The sequence below is a fragment of the Balaenoptera physalus genome (genome assembly GCF_965194825.1).
Source record: "Balaenoptera physalus genome assembly, chromosome: 12".
NCBI lineage: Eukaryota > Metazoa > Chordata > Mammalia > Artiodactyla > Balaenopteridae > Balaenoptera > Balaenoptera physalus.
In genome coordinates this window covers 4375886-4395919 of record NC_138897.1, presented here as the reverse complement: position 1 = coordinate 4395919, position 20034 = coordinate 4375886, and the positions used below count along the sequence as shown (strand labels likewise).

Here is a 20034-nt window from a genome sequence, read left to right as displayed (position 1 = left end):
TAGTAAGGGAAAAGAGGGAAGAGCCAGGAGTGCTGGGTGGGGTATTTCAGCTCTCCATAGGTGGCAAGGGGCGCCTCTGTCAGAGAGAAGGTGACAAGTGATCTAGACCTGATTGCGGGTAGGAGAGGGGCCCCGTGAGTCTTTCAGGCAGAGGGAAAAGTGCTCAAGTGTCCTGAAGACGATTGTGTGGGGCGTGGCCCAGGACTGCCAAGAGGCCGCTGTACCTGGGGTGTGTGCACAGCATGGGAAGGAGGACGTGATGGCAGCTCAGGCCATGTCAGGCTCCGGAGGACTCTGCCAGGACTTTGGTTTTTTTCTTCTGTGTGAGATTGGAGGGTATTTAACAGAGGCCTGGCACGGTCTGACTTATGCTATAGCAGAATCGCTGTTTGCAGTATGCAGAGAATAGACTGAACGGCAGGAAGGGAGGGGGTGGTGATGGCGGAGGCTGGGAGCTCTGTTGGACATTCTCGTGATGATCCTGACGTGAGAGCACGGTGAGTTGGACCCCAGTGGTAGCAACAGAGGTAGATAGAAGTGTCCAGACTCTGAATATATCTGAAAAGTCCAGCCCACAGGATTTACCAGTGGATTGGATGAGGTAAAGAGTAATGGATCACACCAAGGTTTGGGCATGAACAGTGAAGGGAAAAGGGGAAAATGAAGTCACGTCATTAACTAACGGGCAAAACCACCGTCAAGGGCAGGTTCCGTTGGGGGAGATCGGGAGCCAGGTTTAGACGCGGGACATTCGAGAAGCCTGCCGGCTATCCCAGTGGAGACGTCGTGTGGGCAGCTAAATACCGACTAGACCTCAGATATAAACGAGGATGTCATCAGAGCACAGGTCACCAAAGGAGTGCGGATGGCTCATCCGGGCTGCAGAAGGCAAGGAGGAACCAGGAGAGGGGGCTGCTGAAGATCACGAGACTCTCATGTTCTCAGGTCAAGGGAGTGTTTGCGATCGGCTGCTGGCATGGGTAGGTCAGGTCTTGCTCTTGGGCTGCATCTGACATTGATTGAAGACACCTGTGTGCCAGGCTTGGCAGGACGCAGGATGTGGCTGAGTTACAGGAGAACAGGCTGTCTGCAGTCCCTGCCTGCTGGGCACACTTGGCTCCTCTCGCTGCACCCTTTCTAGGTGCCTTTGCTCAAATACTGTGTCCCCTGGACTCTGCTGTCCCCGCCTGATGCCCGGGGAGATCTGACCCTCACGGCACCTTCACCGCGGCTCCCACTTGGCCAAAAGCCTCCTTGTTACTGCCTTACGTGAAATAATTCTTGGACTTTAATTCATCTCCATGTATTTCAGTCTGAAGAATCTTTAATAAAAAATATAGTAGTGATACAAAGAGTTGAGCAGTTTTGTTTTCTTTGTATCATAAAGTCTAAACCAGCAACCTTTTCGACTTTCATTTTTATACCTTCCCAGCCCATAATTGAAGTCTTTTTTTGTTGTTAACGTTATTTTGATAGCTTCAGTTAATTCTGTATTTTAGCTTCCCTAACACTATAGTTACTCCAAGTATAAATATATTTTATCACCTACATCCTTCCAGTTGTTTTTGTTTTTTTTGTTTTTTGTTTTTTTAAATTTGTTTATTTATTTATTTTTGGCTGTGTTGGGTCTTCGTTTCTGTGCGAGGGCTTTCTCCAGTTGGGGCGAGTGGGGGCCACTCTTCACTGCGGTGCGCGGGCCTCTCCCGTTGCGGAACACAGGCTCCAGACGCGCAGGCTCAGTAGCTGTGGCTCACGCACTTAGTTGCTCCGCGGCATGTGGGATCTTCCCAGACCAGTGCTCGAACCCGCATCCTCTGCATTGGCAGGCAGATTCTCAACCACTGCACCACCAGGGAAGCCCCCTTCCAGTTGTTTTTGCTTATGCACTTAATTATATTAGGAAGAAAGTTAGTTTAATATTTTGAATGCTGGAAGGTACATAATAAATGATGTTATTCCACATAGTCTTTTGTTTGAGGTGTTGAAGATTTGAAAAATTAGTATAAATGATCTATATGCAGTGTTTATAGATGCCTATCTGAATTTATCTTTTCAAAATAATTTAGAATATATGAGAAGTAGATGAAATCCACAAATCTATTTTGCAGAAAAGAATTCTATAGCTGTACACATCCAACTTTTTAAGTAAATAATACTCTTTTGTATTGAAAGGAAGCTAAATTAATTGCTTTGCCCTGCATTTAGGAGGTTGTTTCCACCCAAATGTACCTCATATATGTATGCACTTTCTATAGTTTTACTCCTGTTTCATTGCAGGCTACTTCACACCCATTGCATGGTGGACATGTGTGAGAAATGGTGGAGAGACTACTAGTATTTAACTACTTACTTAGTATTTAACTACTTACTCTCAGTTGAATCACAGTAACTTTAAAACTCTTTAAAAACTTGTTTTTTATGTTAATCCAATTTTAGCACTTTCCCTTGAACTTACGATTTAGAAAAGAACAGATCAAATCCCTTACAACATGATCTTTCTACATATATGAATGTCAGAATATTGTGATGTAAATAAAGCAGGTGATGATCTATATCAGGCTCTGCAGTATTTACACTGAATTCATCTTCTGAACTCACATCATGTCTTGGTGACGCTCCAGTGCACAAATGCTCCAAGACATTTACTCTAGAAGTGTACTGTAACTGCTGCTCTTCGGACTAAGGTCTCAGAAAGGGTCAATTTCGTACTGAACTCTGAGATTACTGGGCAATACATCTCAACCCTTCTAGCTAATCTTACCTTGAGCTCAAATGGTTCCCTAGATCATCCTGACATGCTAGAAGGCCGAGATGATGACAAAGGCCAGGACAATGAAATACCTAAGTTTGGAAAGGCTGCCTTTCCTGCTTCAGCAAATCACGCAGTCACCATCAGGGTGGACAGCCCTTTCTAAATCTGGCAAGTCTATTCAAATGTCTAGAAATTCTGTTTCCAAAGTAGATACATAAGGACCTACAGGATAGAGTGTAAACATCCCATATTTGCTAGTATGTAAGATGCACGGGTCTGTGGAACACGTTCCAGTATTATTGTACAAGAATATTTTTTAGGAAAAAAATATAACTTTTTATACATATATCGAAGGTGAATTTAAATTGTTTGGTAGAGAGAAATACTATTTTGTTCATTTCCATTTAACCTACTGTGTACTTTAGTCCTGTATGAAGTCGCATTTTGGATATAGTGGTGGTCCACTGCCCCTTAACTAATGTTAATATTTAGAGAATTACGTACGCTGGTGTCAGTTGCTGGTTCTAACAGTGCTGTAGTATTAACAGATTTAAATCTCCTACGTTAGGGGTGTAACCCAAGCACTGCTTATGATCAGCCTTGTTGTCTTCAGCTTATTAATTTTGTTAAGAAAACTACTGCTCTTTTTAAAATACTCTGATAGTTCTTCATTGGAGAGTTGGAGCTGACAAGGATTGCCGTAAGGAATCCAAGTAGGAAACTATGACTTTCTTATTATTGCTGTTTTAAACAGTTGTGAACTAATAGATAATTCTCATGATTTACTATTCATAGAGCACCAGTGATCTACACTGTAATATAAAATGATGTCTTGTGCTCAGTATTTTTAGAAATATTGACGTGAATACACACCAGGAATAAAAATTACATGGTCCTACTGAGGCTCAGAGAGGCTGCCCAAGGCCAGACACTTATTAACTTCTCTTTCCCCAGCAGCATGAATATGTGACCCCAAATATTATTTCTGAGTCAATGGCATGTCAGGAACTGAGCGGTTTTATTCATATGAAAGTGTCAGCTTTATTAGCAAAAGGGGATTGGAATCATCCATTCTATACAGATGCCTGATGTTCTTTCTTTACAATGTATATTTGTCCTAGTAAAGTTTCGTATAGTAATGTGAATGACACATTTTTTGGCATACTAATATAACACCATGGTGTGAAGACCTTATGACTTTTATAAAATCCTTACAAATCATAGTTTCTTGATGAGTGGGACTGTGACAGATTGTCTGAATTGGGACAGACGTTTTTGTTTGTACTCAGCTTCCATTAATATATCAGTTGTATTTAATGTTAACATATTAAAAATTAAAAGAAAATAACTTTAGGGGATTTTGTAGTTGATTTTTAAATTCGTGCTTCTTTCTATAAGCCTGTTTCTTGTTCTTATTGGTAAAATCTATCTTATTCATATTTACCAACCAATTCATTCTAGTACAGTTAATACTGGAAATGGCAAGGGTAGCATCAGAAAACTTAGTAAAACCTTTTTCCATTGACATGCAACTGGTACAGTCTGTGAGGTTCTGAGCTCTGAAATAACATTTTTATAGCATCCGTAGGTATATAGCTTGACACATAGCAGTCTTTGTTAGTGCTGACATGCTGTTTGTAAGATTACATGTTATTTGTCCCAGTGTATAAATGAGTTTGTCATGAATCTCAGATGTGCACATTGTTATGGTAGGTTTTTTCCCAGACATGTACATATTTGTGGCTTGTATACAAGTGTACTGTATCTTTTTGATCATGGGCACTTGTGAAGGATAAAGCCACATTTAGCTCCTTAGAAAATTATAGTCAAATAATTGTGAAAAACAAACAATGGAAGGGAGATCAGAGAGGGGGAAAAGAAAAACAAAAAATAGATTGGTGGTTCCTTTTGTCATATCAAAGTCAGATTTCTCTGTCTTTTTATCAGGGCCATTTCAGTCTGACTCAGCTTAAAGGATGCAACTTTATTTCCCCCTCTCTGCAGCCTGCTCCCCACTCCCTCCCCTACCGTGATCAGCTCAGGGCTCACACACACACCACCTTCCCCACCTCTGCCTGGCCCTCCTCCAGGCTGGTCACTGCCTGCCGCCCTTGTTACTGGAGTCTGCTCTGTCCTTTCCGACTCACCTGAAGCCCCACCTCATCCATGAAGCCTTTGCAGCTGCTTCACTCTATATTCACTGATGCTTTTTCTAAACATCTTTTCAAAAAGCTTTTTTAAAAAGTCCAACAAAATGTGGTGAGCTTTTGTTCTAATTATCTCACTGACATTAGTGTCTGCCACTGAGGCACAGGCTCCTTTTGGGGAAGCGTATGTATCTTTCCTTCACTTACAGGTCTGTACGTGCATGAATCATTGCTAGACACACAGTAGATTCCAATACATACTTTTTAAAAAATTGATCAGTTGATATAGAAGTATCTGAGCTATTATAATTTGAAGATTGTTAGGCTTGTGTTATAAATGTCCAAAGACTGAACATCAGTCAAGACATTTGGGATGAATGTGTAAATGGGGTTTGAAATGCATTTTGTCATTTTAGCTCAAATTATTTATATCAGTAAGAGCAATGATTTAAAAGAAATTCTCTTTATATGGTCTTTAAACAGTAACATTAGTCCTTTATTTGTAACTGCTGTTTTAACCTTCCTTGCGTAAATCCAGTGTTTTCTTACCTAACCTGAAGCGATAAAATTTCATTTAGTCCAGACTAGAGGATTGTGGCAGTTTAATATACGTCTTGTTCTCCAGGACTTGACTTCCATGGTTAGTTAAAATTATTTCAACTTTGCAAGCCCTCCAGCTCTGTGACACACTTGAAAGGGGGTAGTTTGAAAAGGACGGGGCAGCCTGCACTGAATGGGTCTCATATGCAGTATAATTCCTTCCACCTGTTCTTCTCATGTTGGCGTTTGAAAGCCCTGCAGGAAACATGAACTATTTCAGGACTGAACCAACTTCTCAAACCCTGCGAAGGGGCTTAGTGGACCTTTGTTTGCCAGCAGTGCTTGATTCGGATTCTTTTACCCTGTACAGATCAGGGTGCTTTTGGGGGTTGCAGGTGGGGGGATGCGACCTCACCTAAGCCAGGGATTGGCCGACTACCATCTGCAGGCCAGATCAGGCCCACTGCCTGTTTTCGTAAATAAAGTTTTATTGGAACACAGCCACGCTTACTTGTTTATGTACTGTCCACGGCTACTTCTGTGCTACCAAGGCGGAGTTGAGAAGTTGCATCGAAGACCTGAGGGCCCACCGAGTAGAAAATATTTACTGTCTTTTACACAGAGCCTTTCCTAACCCCTGTTGTGCTGAGGAGTTTTGGATACAGCACATGCAGTGGAACGGGCACAATTCCAGTCAAATTTGATAGGATGGTTTGGGGTAGGCCAGAGTTTATGGTCTCTTTGACAAAGAAAAATTTCATGGGAATGAGATTTTGAAGGATGAATTCAATCTTGAGGGCATGGCCCTTGTAATCCTTGAATGTTTTTCTTTGGAATGAGTCATTCTCTTGGTTCTTAGTAGACTAAGGCAACCAGGGATTAATATTCTGCCAATGCTCCTCCCAGAAGTAACTTTGACACAAAGCTTTGCAACCTTTGGAAAGAACTGAAAGGGCCAGAAAACATATTTCACAGCCTCTGGAATCCGAATAATACCTTAAAAGGTTTTAAAATGATGGCTTCAGCAAGAATGAGGTTAAATTTCTTTTCCAACTAGTTAACAAGGATCTAGCCTGTTAATTAGGCTAATTATCACCTGTTCAGGGCAAAAAATGCACTCAAGACTCTTGGCTTAAGTAGCAGGCTCCCTTGCGTGCTGTATAAAAGCCCTCACAGGAGGTTTCCAACTTTGATCTGTAAGCCACACTTGATTCTGAAGAGTTGAATTCAGTAAATGAAACCTTTCTAATCTTAGGTCTTTGTGGCTTCTTGATATAAATCATGCTCATGTTTTATATATAATCAGGAACAGGTCACTCTCAAGAGTCCAGCCTGATTTAAATAATCTGGATATTAGTGTTATGTATTTTTGGTTTCAGGATATAACTTCATTTATTGAGTCAGGTTTTTTTTGGATCTAGTACACACACACAAGTATTTGGAAGGAGGTGGCCAGAGGAACCCCGAGTGTATTCTTTGTTATTAGTCACCTGTCAGTGTACCTTTTCAATTTTCAATTTAGAGAAAACAGAGAGTCTTACTTTCCATGCAGTTTAAAGTTGCATATTTTATTTAAACATATATATATATAGTACTTGAAACCTCATAAAACTAAGATGAACAGGATTACTTTGGAGTAATATTGGGGTAATTAATGTGGATTTAGTGCCTGTTTTACATGAATAAGTAGTTTAAGTCTAAAAACAGTATTGTATGTTTTTCCTCAGATGTTTCCTAGGCCAGAAACAGTATAGGCATCTCACAGTTCCGATACGTATAGGTATTGGATTTGTTACCATGGCAGAATTTCTTGAACTTCATTTTGCTTTGTTATCTTTTGGATACTTTTTCAGCGTAAGACTCATGTGAATTAACTGAGATTGAAGTTGCTCTTTAGTGGTTGTCTTTATATGCCTTTTATGTGCTTCTTTGTTCAAGAAAGTGATTGTTTTTCAGTTTTATTTGCAGCTCAGCAGAAATTTGTAAGGTAGCCCTACTGGGCAAAGACCCCATCATATTCTATTTTTGTTTCATCTCTTAGTGTATTATTATGTAATTATTAAATTATAATAATTTTAAAAGGAGGCTGTTATCCCAAAGAAACAGCCTGCATATTGGTAGTATCTGAGTAACTTAGAAATTGTTGAAACAGATTCATTAGTATATTGGACTGTTTTGCTAGGAATCATACAAGCCTTGTATTGTTTTCAGTTCTGTGTTTATTCATAAAGACCAGCAATACCTGTCAGTTAAGGTTTTGCAACATCAGTTTACTGTTAAAGTAGTCATTTTGAATCAGTCAGCACCTTTGTTTCAGAGTTTTGAAAGATAATAACTGCATGATTATTTAATGTTTTAATAAAGTTTAGCTCATTTCATTTGTAGCAGATCTTGCTCATTGCTGTTTTTTTTGCAGATATGAATTTGTATGATTTATTAACTTGACGTGACATGTAGAAAAGAAATTTTGGATTACTTAATTAAAATATTCACTTTGAACTGTGAAATTTTTCAAAAACAATGAAAGCACTTTTTAAGATATTAACATATGACCTTGTTTACTTTGTATTCCTTTTAAAAACAACAAAAATGTACAACTGTAGTTAGCTCTCTAGCCCCATATGCATGCCTTACCCCTCTTCTCAGAAACAAGCAGTATTCACAAATTATGATGTCATGCATGTTTTTGCATGTGGACCTCATATGTTTATATTTAATATTTCTATGCTTAACTTGCTTTGTTTCAATGCAGTTACATTTTTGAGATTGTTTAACCCATGCTGATAAATGTAGCTCATTGATTCATTTTAACTTCATTATGATATTCCATTTTATGATTAAACTCATTATTTTTCTACTCCCCAGCTGATGGATATTTAAGTTTGTTTACATCTTAATGGGGATACTTTTTTTTTTTTTTTTTTTAAACATGTCTGTACTTGAGCCTGAGTTTCTCAATCATGTTAACCCAGACTGGGCTTTCCGGGAGAAAGGCAAAGGATATCTACAGCTCTAAAATGCATCACTAAAGCAACTGTATTCCAAATTATTCTGAATTGGAGAGATTAGAAAAGAACATAAAAATATACTAGTGACAATTCTTACTGTATTTCAAAAATCATAAAGTAATAAAGCATCAAAGTATCAAAGTACTTCTACATATGTAAGTGGGATGTGTGCAGATTTTTTATTAATTTGCTAATAAATTGACTGAATAAGCCACCTAATAGGGTTTAAAAATTTTAAATAACATTTAAAAGTATAATTTGAACAAGAGGAGTATAGACTCTCTTGTTAGGATACTTACCTTGTGTAGTAATATGGAAAGATAAAGTTAGGGGCGCAACTCAAAATAGAAGTGTTATATATTTTGACAAAACTTATCTGCCCTTTAGGCATTCATAAACAGACAATTGCTCTAACACAGTCTAAGGCAGAAGTATCTATTAAGATAGTACCATTGATCATATAACGCTTAACTTTCATATGACAGTTACCCACATGAAAATGGGTTTTATTCCAAAAGTTTTAGCAAAAAACTGGATAATAATCCCTGGAAGCCAGGAACTTTGTAATGACAACACCTCTTGGTAGGAACCACTCAAAGGTGCGATGACGCAGAACATTCTGTGTTTAAGATCATTGCCCACAAAATGGTCAAACCATTGCTACATTATCTTCTAATTCCTGCTTTGCTGTTGAGAAGTCTGGTACCATTTTAATTTATTTTGCTTCTGATTTTTTTTTTCTTTTGAAACCTTCTAAGATCACTTTATATCCAGTAGAAACATCTAGTGCAGACTGAGGAAAGGGGAGGGGACAAACTGCCCTTTTTCATTACAAGTCCATAGCACTATTTGGCATTTTGAACTTTTTATCAAACGTTATAAAGTAGCTCGATTACATCAGAGCGGAAATGATGTGGACCTCCGCCTGCTCTCCCCTAGACGTGGCCTTCTCCTTAGCACCTTTGCTGTCCCTGTGCTATGGCCTGCCATACCATTTTTCTTTTTAGTTCAGTTCATAAATATTTAAATTTTAAAAATTAATTTAAAATGTTTAGAATACCAGAGAAAGGATATGAAACAAATATGGCAAACATGGATATTATCATCTGGGTACATAAGCCTTGGTGGTAGATATGCATCTCTGTCATTTTCTGTATGTTTGAAATATTGACATTTATAAAATAAACACAAATGCTGAGGAAGGAGAAAAGACCAAACAGCATGAGGATCGCGGGCCCTGGGCGGCCCGAATGACCGCTGTTGCTGTTGTGTACAGATCTCACATTCCGACTCTGAGTCTGGTGAAATTACGTAAGGAACGAGACTCTTCACCACCAGTTCCCTTCATCCCATTGGTCCAAAGTTATTTATGGAACAGCTCTGGGTACCAGGCACTTTTATGGGCCGTAGCATATACAGTGAGCCAAACACCATCATACTGTTGTGTGCTTATCTTGTTTGCCCTTTTAGGTTGTACTTTTACGTGATTGTCACTCGTTGTACATCCTTCAACTGACTGACTTTGTAACTCCCTGCACAAAAGGAGAGATGACTAGCGAATTTTATGCCAAATAGATCTCTTTTTAATATATTGTCAATTCAGTTAAACAAGAAGTTTCTGATGGAAGACCACCATGTGGGGATAGAAGAGCATTTATATCATTTAACCCAGTCTAATGTAGGTCCCGGGGCTTCACTGATGCATGGGAAACTGGACGGCCATCCCCAGTTGAGGGGCAGCAGCCGATAGAGCCACAGTTGACACAGCCTGTCGGGGCCTGGAGCTCCCACCTCTCTGCCCCTCCCCACACTGCACCTTACCCGTCCTCCCTGCTGGCTCTGCACTTCCACCTGCTTTCCGACATCTAAATTAAATGCCATCTCTGGGAAACCTTCTTTAATCCGCCCTGTCCCATTAATTGCTTCTTCTTTTAAATTTATGATGGCCTTTTACGTTTTTTCCTGGCATTGAGGTTATCTTTGTGAAGGATTTTCCTCACGTAGGAGCCTGTGATTTTCTTGAGAGCCAAATCTGACTCTTTTCCCTCTTTGTTTCTACCATCTCGAACAGTGTTTGTGGTATAGTGGGTGTTCAGGTCTTTCTGAAGTACATGAAGAATACACAGTGATGCCTTTCCTTCTTGGGTTCTCGTGGCAGAGCAGAACTGCACATTTTCACTTAGGCTCTGTCCTAGTGACACATCCAGGTGGGCTTCCTGAAGGCCCCCAGGAGAGCGGATCCCTTGGATGGACGTCGTCCTTACTCGTTGCATGGTGGCAGATAGTTTACAGTGTTTGAGGCTCAGAATTGTGCAGTTCCAGGAAACCCCCCACTGATGAGTAGGTCTTAGTCTTTATAAGGACACTTTACATTGGTAACATTTCAGGTTCTTTTCAAAGTACCAGTGCATGCACTTATTTTCATAAAGCAAATTGTAAAACACGTGAGGTTTTCTGGAAGTCAAGCGGTGGCCTTAGTTCTTTGTTATCTGGCTTTTGTCATTTCATGACAGGCTCTAAGCTCTAGTTTAACATTTTTATTATGTATGAATAATAGAGTACATATATTGAGGTTTCATAGATGTAATTTTGTTAAATGTACATCGTGGAAGATTTAAAAATGAGGGATTTATTTTGTCATTCATAAAGTTGTAATACAGTCCGGAGTAACTATTTATTAAAAGATAGCATCTACTTAACCTCCTTATTTATTTCTTTTAGGAGAATGTTAGATCCACAATAAATACATGAAGAAATAAGTAGATAGGGGAATTTATCTTGGAAATAAGATCCCTGTCATGGTTTTGAAATGTTAAATGCATGAAGACCCGTCAAAGAGATATACGGACATGATATTTTTTTACAGTGCATTTCGAAGTATTTAGTCATGTTTGTCATTCTCTAGTACCAGTAAGCAATGATCAAATGATACAGTAATTTCAAAGTCGGTCTGTGTTGAGGGGTGTAAATATAGTTTCTCTACTCATACATTCTATAAACATATTAATTGGCAATTTTAATATTAATGAAGCACTTAAGATATGTTATATGGCATTTCTTAAACATTTAGCAGTTTTTACTTCTGTTGCATTTAAAATATAATGTTATAAAAATATTACTACATATAACAAATGAAGAGAGATTTTTATAGAAGGTAATTTCATAATTCGATTAAGAATTTGTGAAACCTGAATGATTAATTTGTTAAAGTAATCCACATTTCCTCAAAATGAGAAAATTAATTAATTGGAGCTTGGAATATTTTTTTCTACCCTTATGGGACTAAGAAAGTTTGTAAAATTTTAGTTAAAAACGTTTATGTAAAGAGTATACTCTTTATATCTCCTTATTTATATCATAATTTAAAACGCAGATATTATAATCTTATTTTTAAAATTGTATTAACTTGCTAAAAGTGTAGACCAACTTATGATAGTCAAATCAAGCTGCCATAGTCTGTCTTTTTTGTGGCATTGTGCTTGTCAACTTATTAAAATATTTTAATTTTGAATATTGGGTTTTAATTTGCTTTTATTTGACTCTTCATTATCCTGAATTAATTAGCTGGACATTATTAGTCACAGAGATTGCTTTAAACTAAACTGTATTAGAAATAAAAAGTAAATTTTAGTGATGATTTCCTGAATGCAAGTGAAAAGGGACAGAAGCTCGACCAGAGAAAGTATTAAAGTTTTTTTGTTGATGGTTCATATTGCCTGGATTATTAAAGGTATTCAGAGGTCTTTAACTGGGAACTGTGGGGCTGAAATATTTTCTGACGTGAGTATTGATTTGTTATTTTCAGTTTTCATCCCATACAGGAAATAATTGAGGTTTCTTTTTCTCAAAGGCATACTTTATGAAAAGTTGTATTTATAATCTTATTTTTATTCTTATCAAAGGGGACTTTTTATGTACCTGTGTGGTAACCCAGAAGGACACCTTGTTAAAAAGGAGACGCCCCTGGAGCGCGCCTCTCCTCTGAGGGAGCAGCGTGGTGTGTGCCGTTGCGGGCGGGCTGGGCTCTGAGTGCCGCCCGGCCCCAGCTGCCTCCGCCTGGCAGAGAGCAGGGGTGTCTGAGTAGTTTAGTACGGATAGCTTTTCATTTAGCCTTTGCTCTGACAGCCCGTGCCCTGGATAAGTGGTGTAGGCCTGTACAGGTGAAATCTATTCTCACATTTGCCTCAGGGGTGACTGGACTGTAACAGAATTTTTCAAACCCGTTGGGCCCAACCGCAAAGCAGAGAATAAATGGCTGAAGTGCCAGGCCTGGACAGAAAAATCAATGCCTGGTTATACAGACATGACAGACCAGGCCTGCAGTTCTCCTCGCGACACCCTGCACTCGCCACACTGCAGGGCTGGAGCGGCACCTGTCTGGGCCCGAGGTGCTCCCGTGAGGGTAATATTTGCATCCTTTTCTCTCCACTCCATGCAGGAAGTTTACATGCCGCCTGTGTGATAGAAGTTTCACAGAGAAGTGGGCCCTGAACAACCACATGAAACTCCACACGGGGGAGAAGCCATTCAAGTGTACCTGGCCTACCTGCCATTACTCCTTCCTCACGGCCTCCGCCATGAAGGACCACTACAGGACGCACACAGGTGTGTCATCCGCCTGGGCCCAGTGGTGGTGGTAGTGGGGGGTGGTCGTCTCAGCAGCAGTCCGTAGAAAGGAGTCCCTGTTTGAAGAGTTTGAGATTGTGGTAATTACATGTTAAAAGGTATGGCATCATTTCTTTGTGTTTTGATGACGCTCGGCGTAATTTTTAAGTGACATTCTAATATTTGTGTGTGTGTGCGTGTGCACACAGGCATGTGTTCACATGAAATAAGTTCCATATTCCAAAGCTGATTTATGTTGCGTGTGGGTACATATATGTGTTTGTGTTTAAACATATCTTTTTAGGTGTGATCATTATAGAAGATCATTTGAGGAGATTAAATTTTCATAGAGAACTTGTCTTATATTTGTTACTGATACGGACTCAGTGCCATAATGTTTCTGAACATTATCGAATCTTGGTTTTTATGTACCACTTGACATTTTTTAAATCAATTTAATATTTCTCTTAAGAGAATACTATCAGATCCAAGAGTTTTTGAAATTACTACAAAGAGACTAAACTGAATTTAGCTAGTATAAATTTTTTAGATAATTGAAAAAGTACAAATTCACATACATTTTACATCAAAACATTTAGTGGACTGTTTGGAATTTAAACCAACTGATAGTAAAAGCAGCACACGGAATACATCTGTGCTGGGCATGGTCCTGAGACCTCTCAGTTTGGACCTTCATGAATATATTTCTCCTACCTGCCCCGTGGTTCTATTCAATGTATATGACATGCTTTTCATTATCTAAGGACAGAGGGCCCCTAAACTCCTTACAAGTGTGTAGTCGAGTGCTTGCCTTATCTCGCTGTGGCGAGATTACTGAGAGCTATTTGGTGTTTTGTGGTCTTCTTCCTCTTTACAGCTCTCAGAAAGTATTTTGTTTCAAGGAAAAAATAAATTTTAATCAGCATTCCCAAATGTTCTTCTGATTGCCAAGAATCCTGTATTATTGTTAGAAATTATAGGTTAAAAGTTCTTCTGAAGCAGTTTGTGGGAAGCCCAGGCCTCCTTAGCTTCCTTGACAAGGGCGTTGACGATTTAAGGTCTCCAGCCTGCCCTGAAAGATCACTTATATCGAACAGCAGATGAAAAGCCAGTGCAGATGTAATTTATCGTCGGCGTTTCCTTCTAAAGAATAATTGTGGAGACTTGGCTGGATCAATAATATGGATTTTTGTTGTTAGGTCTTGTAGTCTGCACCATAATGAGAGAGAGGGGACAGTGGCTGTTTTCTAATAGAAAATAAAGGATTGGTTTCCGTGTCTTTCTACATTTGAAAGCAAAATGGCACACTTGAAACTAATTCAAGCTGTTAAGAAAAGTCTCCTATTATATCTCTGCTATCATATAAATATGGCATGTTAAGTGAACCCCCTTTTTATTGAGTATATTACATTTAGTTTTTTCTTAAAATTTTTTTTCTTGAAAAATACTCAATTGTTCACTATCCAACCCTAACTCCCCCTACCCCCTTGGAAAAAAAAAAAAAAAAGGGCAAGTGAAAATGGAATTTAGAGTGACAAACAAATCAAGCCACCAAGGTAAATATGACATACAATACATTGCAGACTAACATCCTAGATAAAAATCCTGCACATCAAAAAATCAAGGTCACTAATATATCTAGAACCAAATCACATGGAAAATTGATAATTTTGTCTTTGTGCCTATACATATCTTAAAATAGGAAAGGGAATAAAACTTAGTATATACATGCAGCACATATACCTGTAAAAATGTAAATTTCATTACATGCAGCACATATACCTGTAAAAAATATAAATTTCATTAGGATTTGTCTGTCAATGTTTATATCTTACAAGAAAGATGTAGATTGCGAAGAAGTTCATAAATGAGGGAAAGGAATCATAGTCTGCTTGAGTCCAGAAATAGTAAGAATACTCTTTCCTCATCAGGTATTTTGCTGGCTGGGTAGCATAGCACCAATCTCTTCTCCGCCACACACCACCAGATGCATAGGTGTGTGTGATCTTGTGTGTGTGTGTGTGGACCACAGTACACACATTTCCGCACACTCAAAGGGGTTAATGCCCACAAAGCTGTGGTGATGAATAAATTGTAGAGAACAATTTTGTCTCAACACAGAATAGTATGTTAATATTAACGAGCAAATTATCTTTTGGGATTTTAAAAAAAGTCTACTTTCAGTGTTATTTAATTGATAATACAGCGAGTTAGAAAGATTTATATTTCAAATTGATTAAATAATTAAATGAGTGATTGTAATTAAACTTTATTCTTCGCAGCCCATCTACTCTATTCTTCTTTTCTGTATTGATATAATGATGCCAAGGAATGAACTTAACCCCAAAATAGGAAAGTAAAGATAGGAAAAATACTTAAATTCAGCTTTATTTTATAAATGATAATAATGAGCATTTTAATGTACCATTGGGAAATAAGATTAAACATAATTTGGTTAAAACTCTCTTTATTAATATATGTTCATTTAAATTAGAGAAGCTAGTATTGCTCTCAGGTAAAGGGACGACTTTCTGATTACGGTAGTTACTCTGCCTTCCTATATTTACTATTTTTTCTAACCTTAAAAAGCCAATTACCATTTCCACAACACCTCAAGCTAAATTTCTGTTGTGATACACCTAAACATTTTAGAACAAAGCAGGCTGACGTGGGCAAAAACCCTTGAAAGACTTGTTGCATTAAACATTCACATGAGTAAAGTAGATAAAGATAGATAAAATGATTTGTTTTATTTTTGAAAAGTATTTTATAATTTCACTGACTCTCTCCAAGGTGTTAGCATTTTTATTCTCCTTTTCTCTTCTGTGGGAGCCTTACGGGATAAACTGCCTAGGTGCCAGCACTTATTGCCCAAATACGCTGTAGAATAGAGAGAGATTGCGTTTATAAACTGTAGGGCAGAATGTTAGCTTGTGTAAAAATGTTTTTAAAAATGAACATTTAAACATTTTTAACAAAGTCTGCCAAATCTGACTCTAATTGTTGCAGAGTTTTCCAGTCAAGAGTTATCACTAAAGATGAATAATAGGAGTTTTTATACAATTTCTTTAGCAATCCCTAGACTTCCTTTTTTGTGCCATGAAAGTTTGAGGAACATAAACAGCACTGAATTGAGTAATGTAGATTTTATTGTTACTTGGGATCTTCAGTATATTCAATGAAACTGTTTAATTCTTATTGTTAAGTAGGAAGTTATTAAAGAAGATGCTGATAGAATCAGGTAAAACCGATTCAATATCCTTCAGTTGTTAGAAAATTCAGTATGTTTTATTTAAGCAGAATCATGTATACTGTATATTAACAGTTCCAAGCAATCTTTAGTCAGCTCAGAAAGTCCAGATGTATGGGAATTGTAAAAAATCAGGATATGCATAAAAACTGTTCAAGTGCATAAAGCAGCCCCATCTGGAAGACATCTACCAGAAATGAAGTTGTACAAAACCATTCCATTGATAATAAAGCTAATTTTTATGGGTCTGACAAGTATGTAATTATGTTCAGTGGTGCTTTTCAGATTTTATCACAGTCAATAAACCGCAGTGGTAATTTCATTCCCATTTGACATATTTACATGGAAACATTTGATTGGAGGAATTAGTAACCCTGAAAGCCTTGATAGATATGTTTTAATGATCTGTGACCTCCGCAGTCCCTCATCTGTTTATTGTTGCAACAGGCGAGAAGTCGTTCCTGTGTGACCTGTGTGGCTTTGCTGGCGGGACCCGGCACGCCCTCACCAAGCACCGCAGGCAGCATACAGGTCAGTCCAGCCGCCCGGCCCTCGGCCTGCCGCTCAGGAGGCAGCCAGCCCAGGGGGGCCCCCCGCATTCGTTCTTGGCCCTGGATTGCCTGTCTTTCCGATTTTTGTAAACTCTGTGTACTTGAGGGTCTACGGAAAATTGTGCTTGAATAATACAAGATTTTAATTCATCTGCTTTTACGTATTTATAAAGTAAGCCTGCTGCGTGTCTTATGGATCAGGTGTCCTGTAAAGTCGTGTCAAGCGGGGGGGGGGAGAACAGGGTCTGGCCTCCGGTGTGCAGACACACCAGCTGCTTCTCTGCGGCAGAGCCCTGCCTTGGGGGTGGTCCGTGAGCTGGGGTGAAGCTGGGGGGCCCGCCTTCCTCTCAGTCGGTCCCTCCCCGTCTGCTTTCCTGCTCACGCCACCTTTTAGCTGCTTCTCACTTGCTTACCAACAGCCCTGCCTTCCCATCTTTGTCTCAGCCTCTGGAACCACCTGACTCTCTAGCCAGCAATCCCTCTGCGAGTTGGAACCAAGTAGATGTGGTTGTAGCTCAATGCAGCTTCAGGTATTTTTGCGATTAAGAATGGAAAGCAGTCGGGACTTCCCTGGCGGTCCAGTGGTTAAGACTTCGCCTTCCAATGCAGGGGGTGCGGGTTCGATCCCTGGTCGGGGAGCTAAGATCCCACATGCCTCACAGCCAAAAAACCAAAACATAAAACAGAAGCAATATTGTAACAGATTCAATAAAGACTTTAAAAATGGTCCACATAAAAAAAAAATCTTTAAAAAAAAAAAGAATGGAAAGCAGTGAAGAGGCAAGTTAAGCAGATAAGGACATTGAAGCGAATCCTTTTTTTCATGATGGGCATTCTTGGTGATTCAACAAAATAAACTAGATACCTTGGTTAGGAACACATAAGGATGAAAAGTTTTAAACATCTATTAAAGTTGGTTACCTATTGATATGCTGTAATAGGTCTTATAAGTAATTACTTTAACTTCTGAATTATATACTCCTGGGACAGTGCTGATTTTTGGTGATGTTCCTTGTAACTATTAATAGAACCACTTTTTACCCTAAAAAGTGTTCTAGTTTAGATAATAAATCATATGGTAACAGAATTTGTAACTCATTGTTAGACTTTTACTTGGGTTCCATGAGAATAGTTGAGTTTGGCAGTTATACTCAAAATGGCATAAACGTAAAATACATGAAATATATTGTTTATGGTACATTTTGATTCTTGATATGCTATATTTAGCGCTTAGCTACAAGGAGCTTTAATGCCCATTATGGTATTTATAAGATCAGTGAAAATTAATGCTAGCCATTCCTTTTGGATCTTAAGTTTATATGATTCAAATTTCTGTATGGGATAAGGATTATTATTGAGTCAAGAAATATCCAATGTTAATATAATGTTGAAAACTCAAACTTGGTAAACATAAAACTCTATTTTAAGTTTGTAGTAGCAACCTGTGATCACATTTTCTTTTAATCCAGTGATTTACAGTTTCGGTGTAAGAGATGGCAGAAGAGCCCAGTGGATGGCGGTCATCCTTGGCTACTATGTTGGACAGGTTGGGAATATGTGTGGTAAAGTGTGTTCATGTGGGGTTTTCTGATTCTTCATGTTTCAGCTTATTGATGCCCCAACTGTTGCCATGCAGATGGTGTTGCCCTGGCGTGGCCCTGGGCGTCAACAGACTCCCCGGTGCCACCGTTGGCAGCGTGGCCGTGCTCCCTCTTCCCGCTGCCGAGGGGCCGGTCATGCTGTGATCACAGGCGTTTACAGGTGATCGATCATGAACCTGCATCGAGCAGGCACAACTTTATATTTTATGTCAGGTCCAGAGGCTCCTTATTACTTTGCTATTAACTTTATACCACATAGGACAATGTCTCGCAGACAGAGGCATCTGTCTTTTTGGCATTTATCTGCCTCTGTGGCACAAATCAAACATGATTCTTTAATACCAAAGTCAGTTCAAACAGCTTAGCCAAACAGTACTAAGCCAAACAGCTTCGTACAACTCAGTCTAGGCCCTTAGCTTTTATGCTGGATTTATAATATTTAAGCAACACAGAACTTTTTTTTTTTTTTTCAAGGCCAGATTTGTTGGGCTCATTTGAAATCTGTGTTTTTCTGATGTATTCCTCTTTGACATGGTTTACCTTTCTACTACAGAGTGCCCACTCAAACTACAATCAGCTTGGAAAGGGATAGGTATCAAAAGTGTTCCAAATGGCGTAAATAATTCCCCACTGCAATACAGACTGTCTAGGGGGCTGACACAAAACATCTTCCACTCCAAGATTTACTTTTATCTGGTAAAAGGGTCACCTGTCAGAGACCCTTGATTCAAGGGCACAGGAGCAAATCCTCACATGTAGTTGAAGAGCCTTGGCCGGCTTAATGACCACCAGCCTGCCCAAAGGAATGCGGTGCGAGCTTCCAGGAGAAGGGCTTGGCCCGTCTGACAGATTGTTGACACACAAAGGACACCTCTCTCTGTCCATAAGCCATGCCGGTGCTGGTGTCCCTCCTCCGGCTTCCTTTTACTCTTCTGTCACGGGGACCTCAGGTGCAGAATATTCCTCAGTGGTTATTTTCGCCAAGATTACCGCTTGAAAAGGAAAGTATGAAGAACACAATTTAAACTACTGTATACTCTTATGTGAGGGAAACAGGCAGAAAGGAAATTTCACCAGCAGGATATATGCAGGCAGCCCTGTTGACTTACAGACAGCATTATTCAAGAGTAGTTAATATCTCACTCATAGGTTTATTCATCCTTCTGGCTTTAGAATGACAAAGAATTCAGAAGGACTGTTCCCAATGCACCAAATCAGTTTGATCACTCCATCAAAAATTTTTCCTTAGTAAGTGTGTACACCTCCTCACGTAGCACCTATCTCATTTCATGCAGTTAACAAATATTAGGAAACTGAAATTCTTGTTTAGCATTTTTAAGATTTTCTTTCAAATTTTACAATCTAGAAGTTATTTATATATCGATTTATTTTGCTATATATTGAGACTAACAAACAAGAGCTACTTCTGTATTTCTGAAGTGTATTTTCCTGAAGAAATTACCTGAAATTTCCTGAAGAAATGATCGTTTCTGGATAAAAAAGAGATACCGGTGAACATATTCAAACAATAGTATTGAACATGTAACAGAATTGAGTTACAAATTAACTGTTATGCACAG

At 38.9% G+C, this 20034-nt stretch overlaps 1 protein-coding gene across 5 annotated transcripts in view; it reads left to right on the top strand.

The window, feature by feature from the left end:
• Positions 1-20034, top strand: part of ZNF407 (zinc finger protein 407) — a 519604-nt gene that overhangs the window by 222278 nt on the left and 277292 nt on the right. For all 5 annotated transcript variants that reach the window (XM_082417046.1, XM_082417047.1, XM_082417044.1 and 2 more), the window contains exons 5-6: positions 12886-13052; positions 16750-16833. In XM_082417046.1, coding sequence (XP_082273172.1) covers positions 12886-13052; positions 16750-16833 — 251 coding nt within the window. The remainder of the gene's footprint in view (positions 1-12885; positions 13053-16749; positions 16834-20034) is intronic.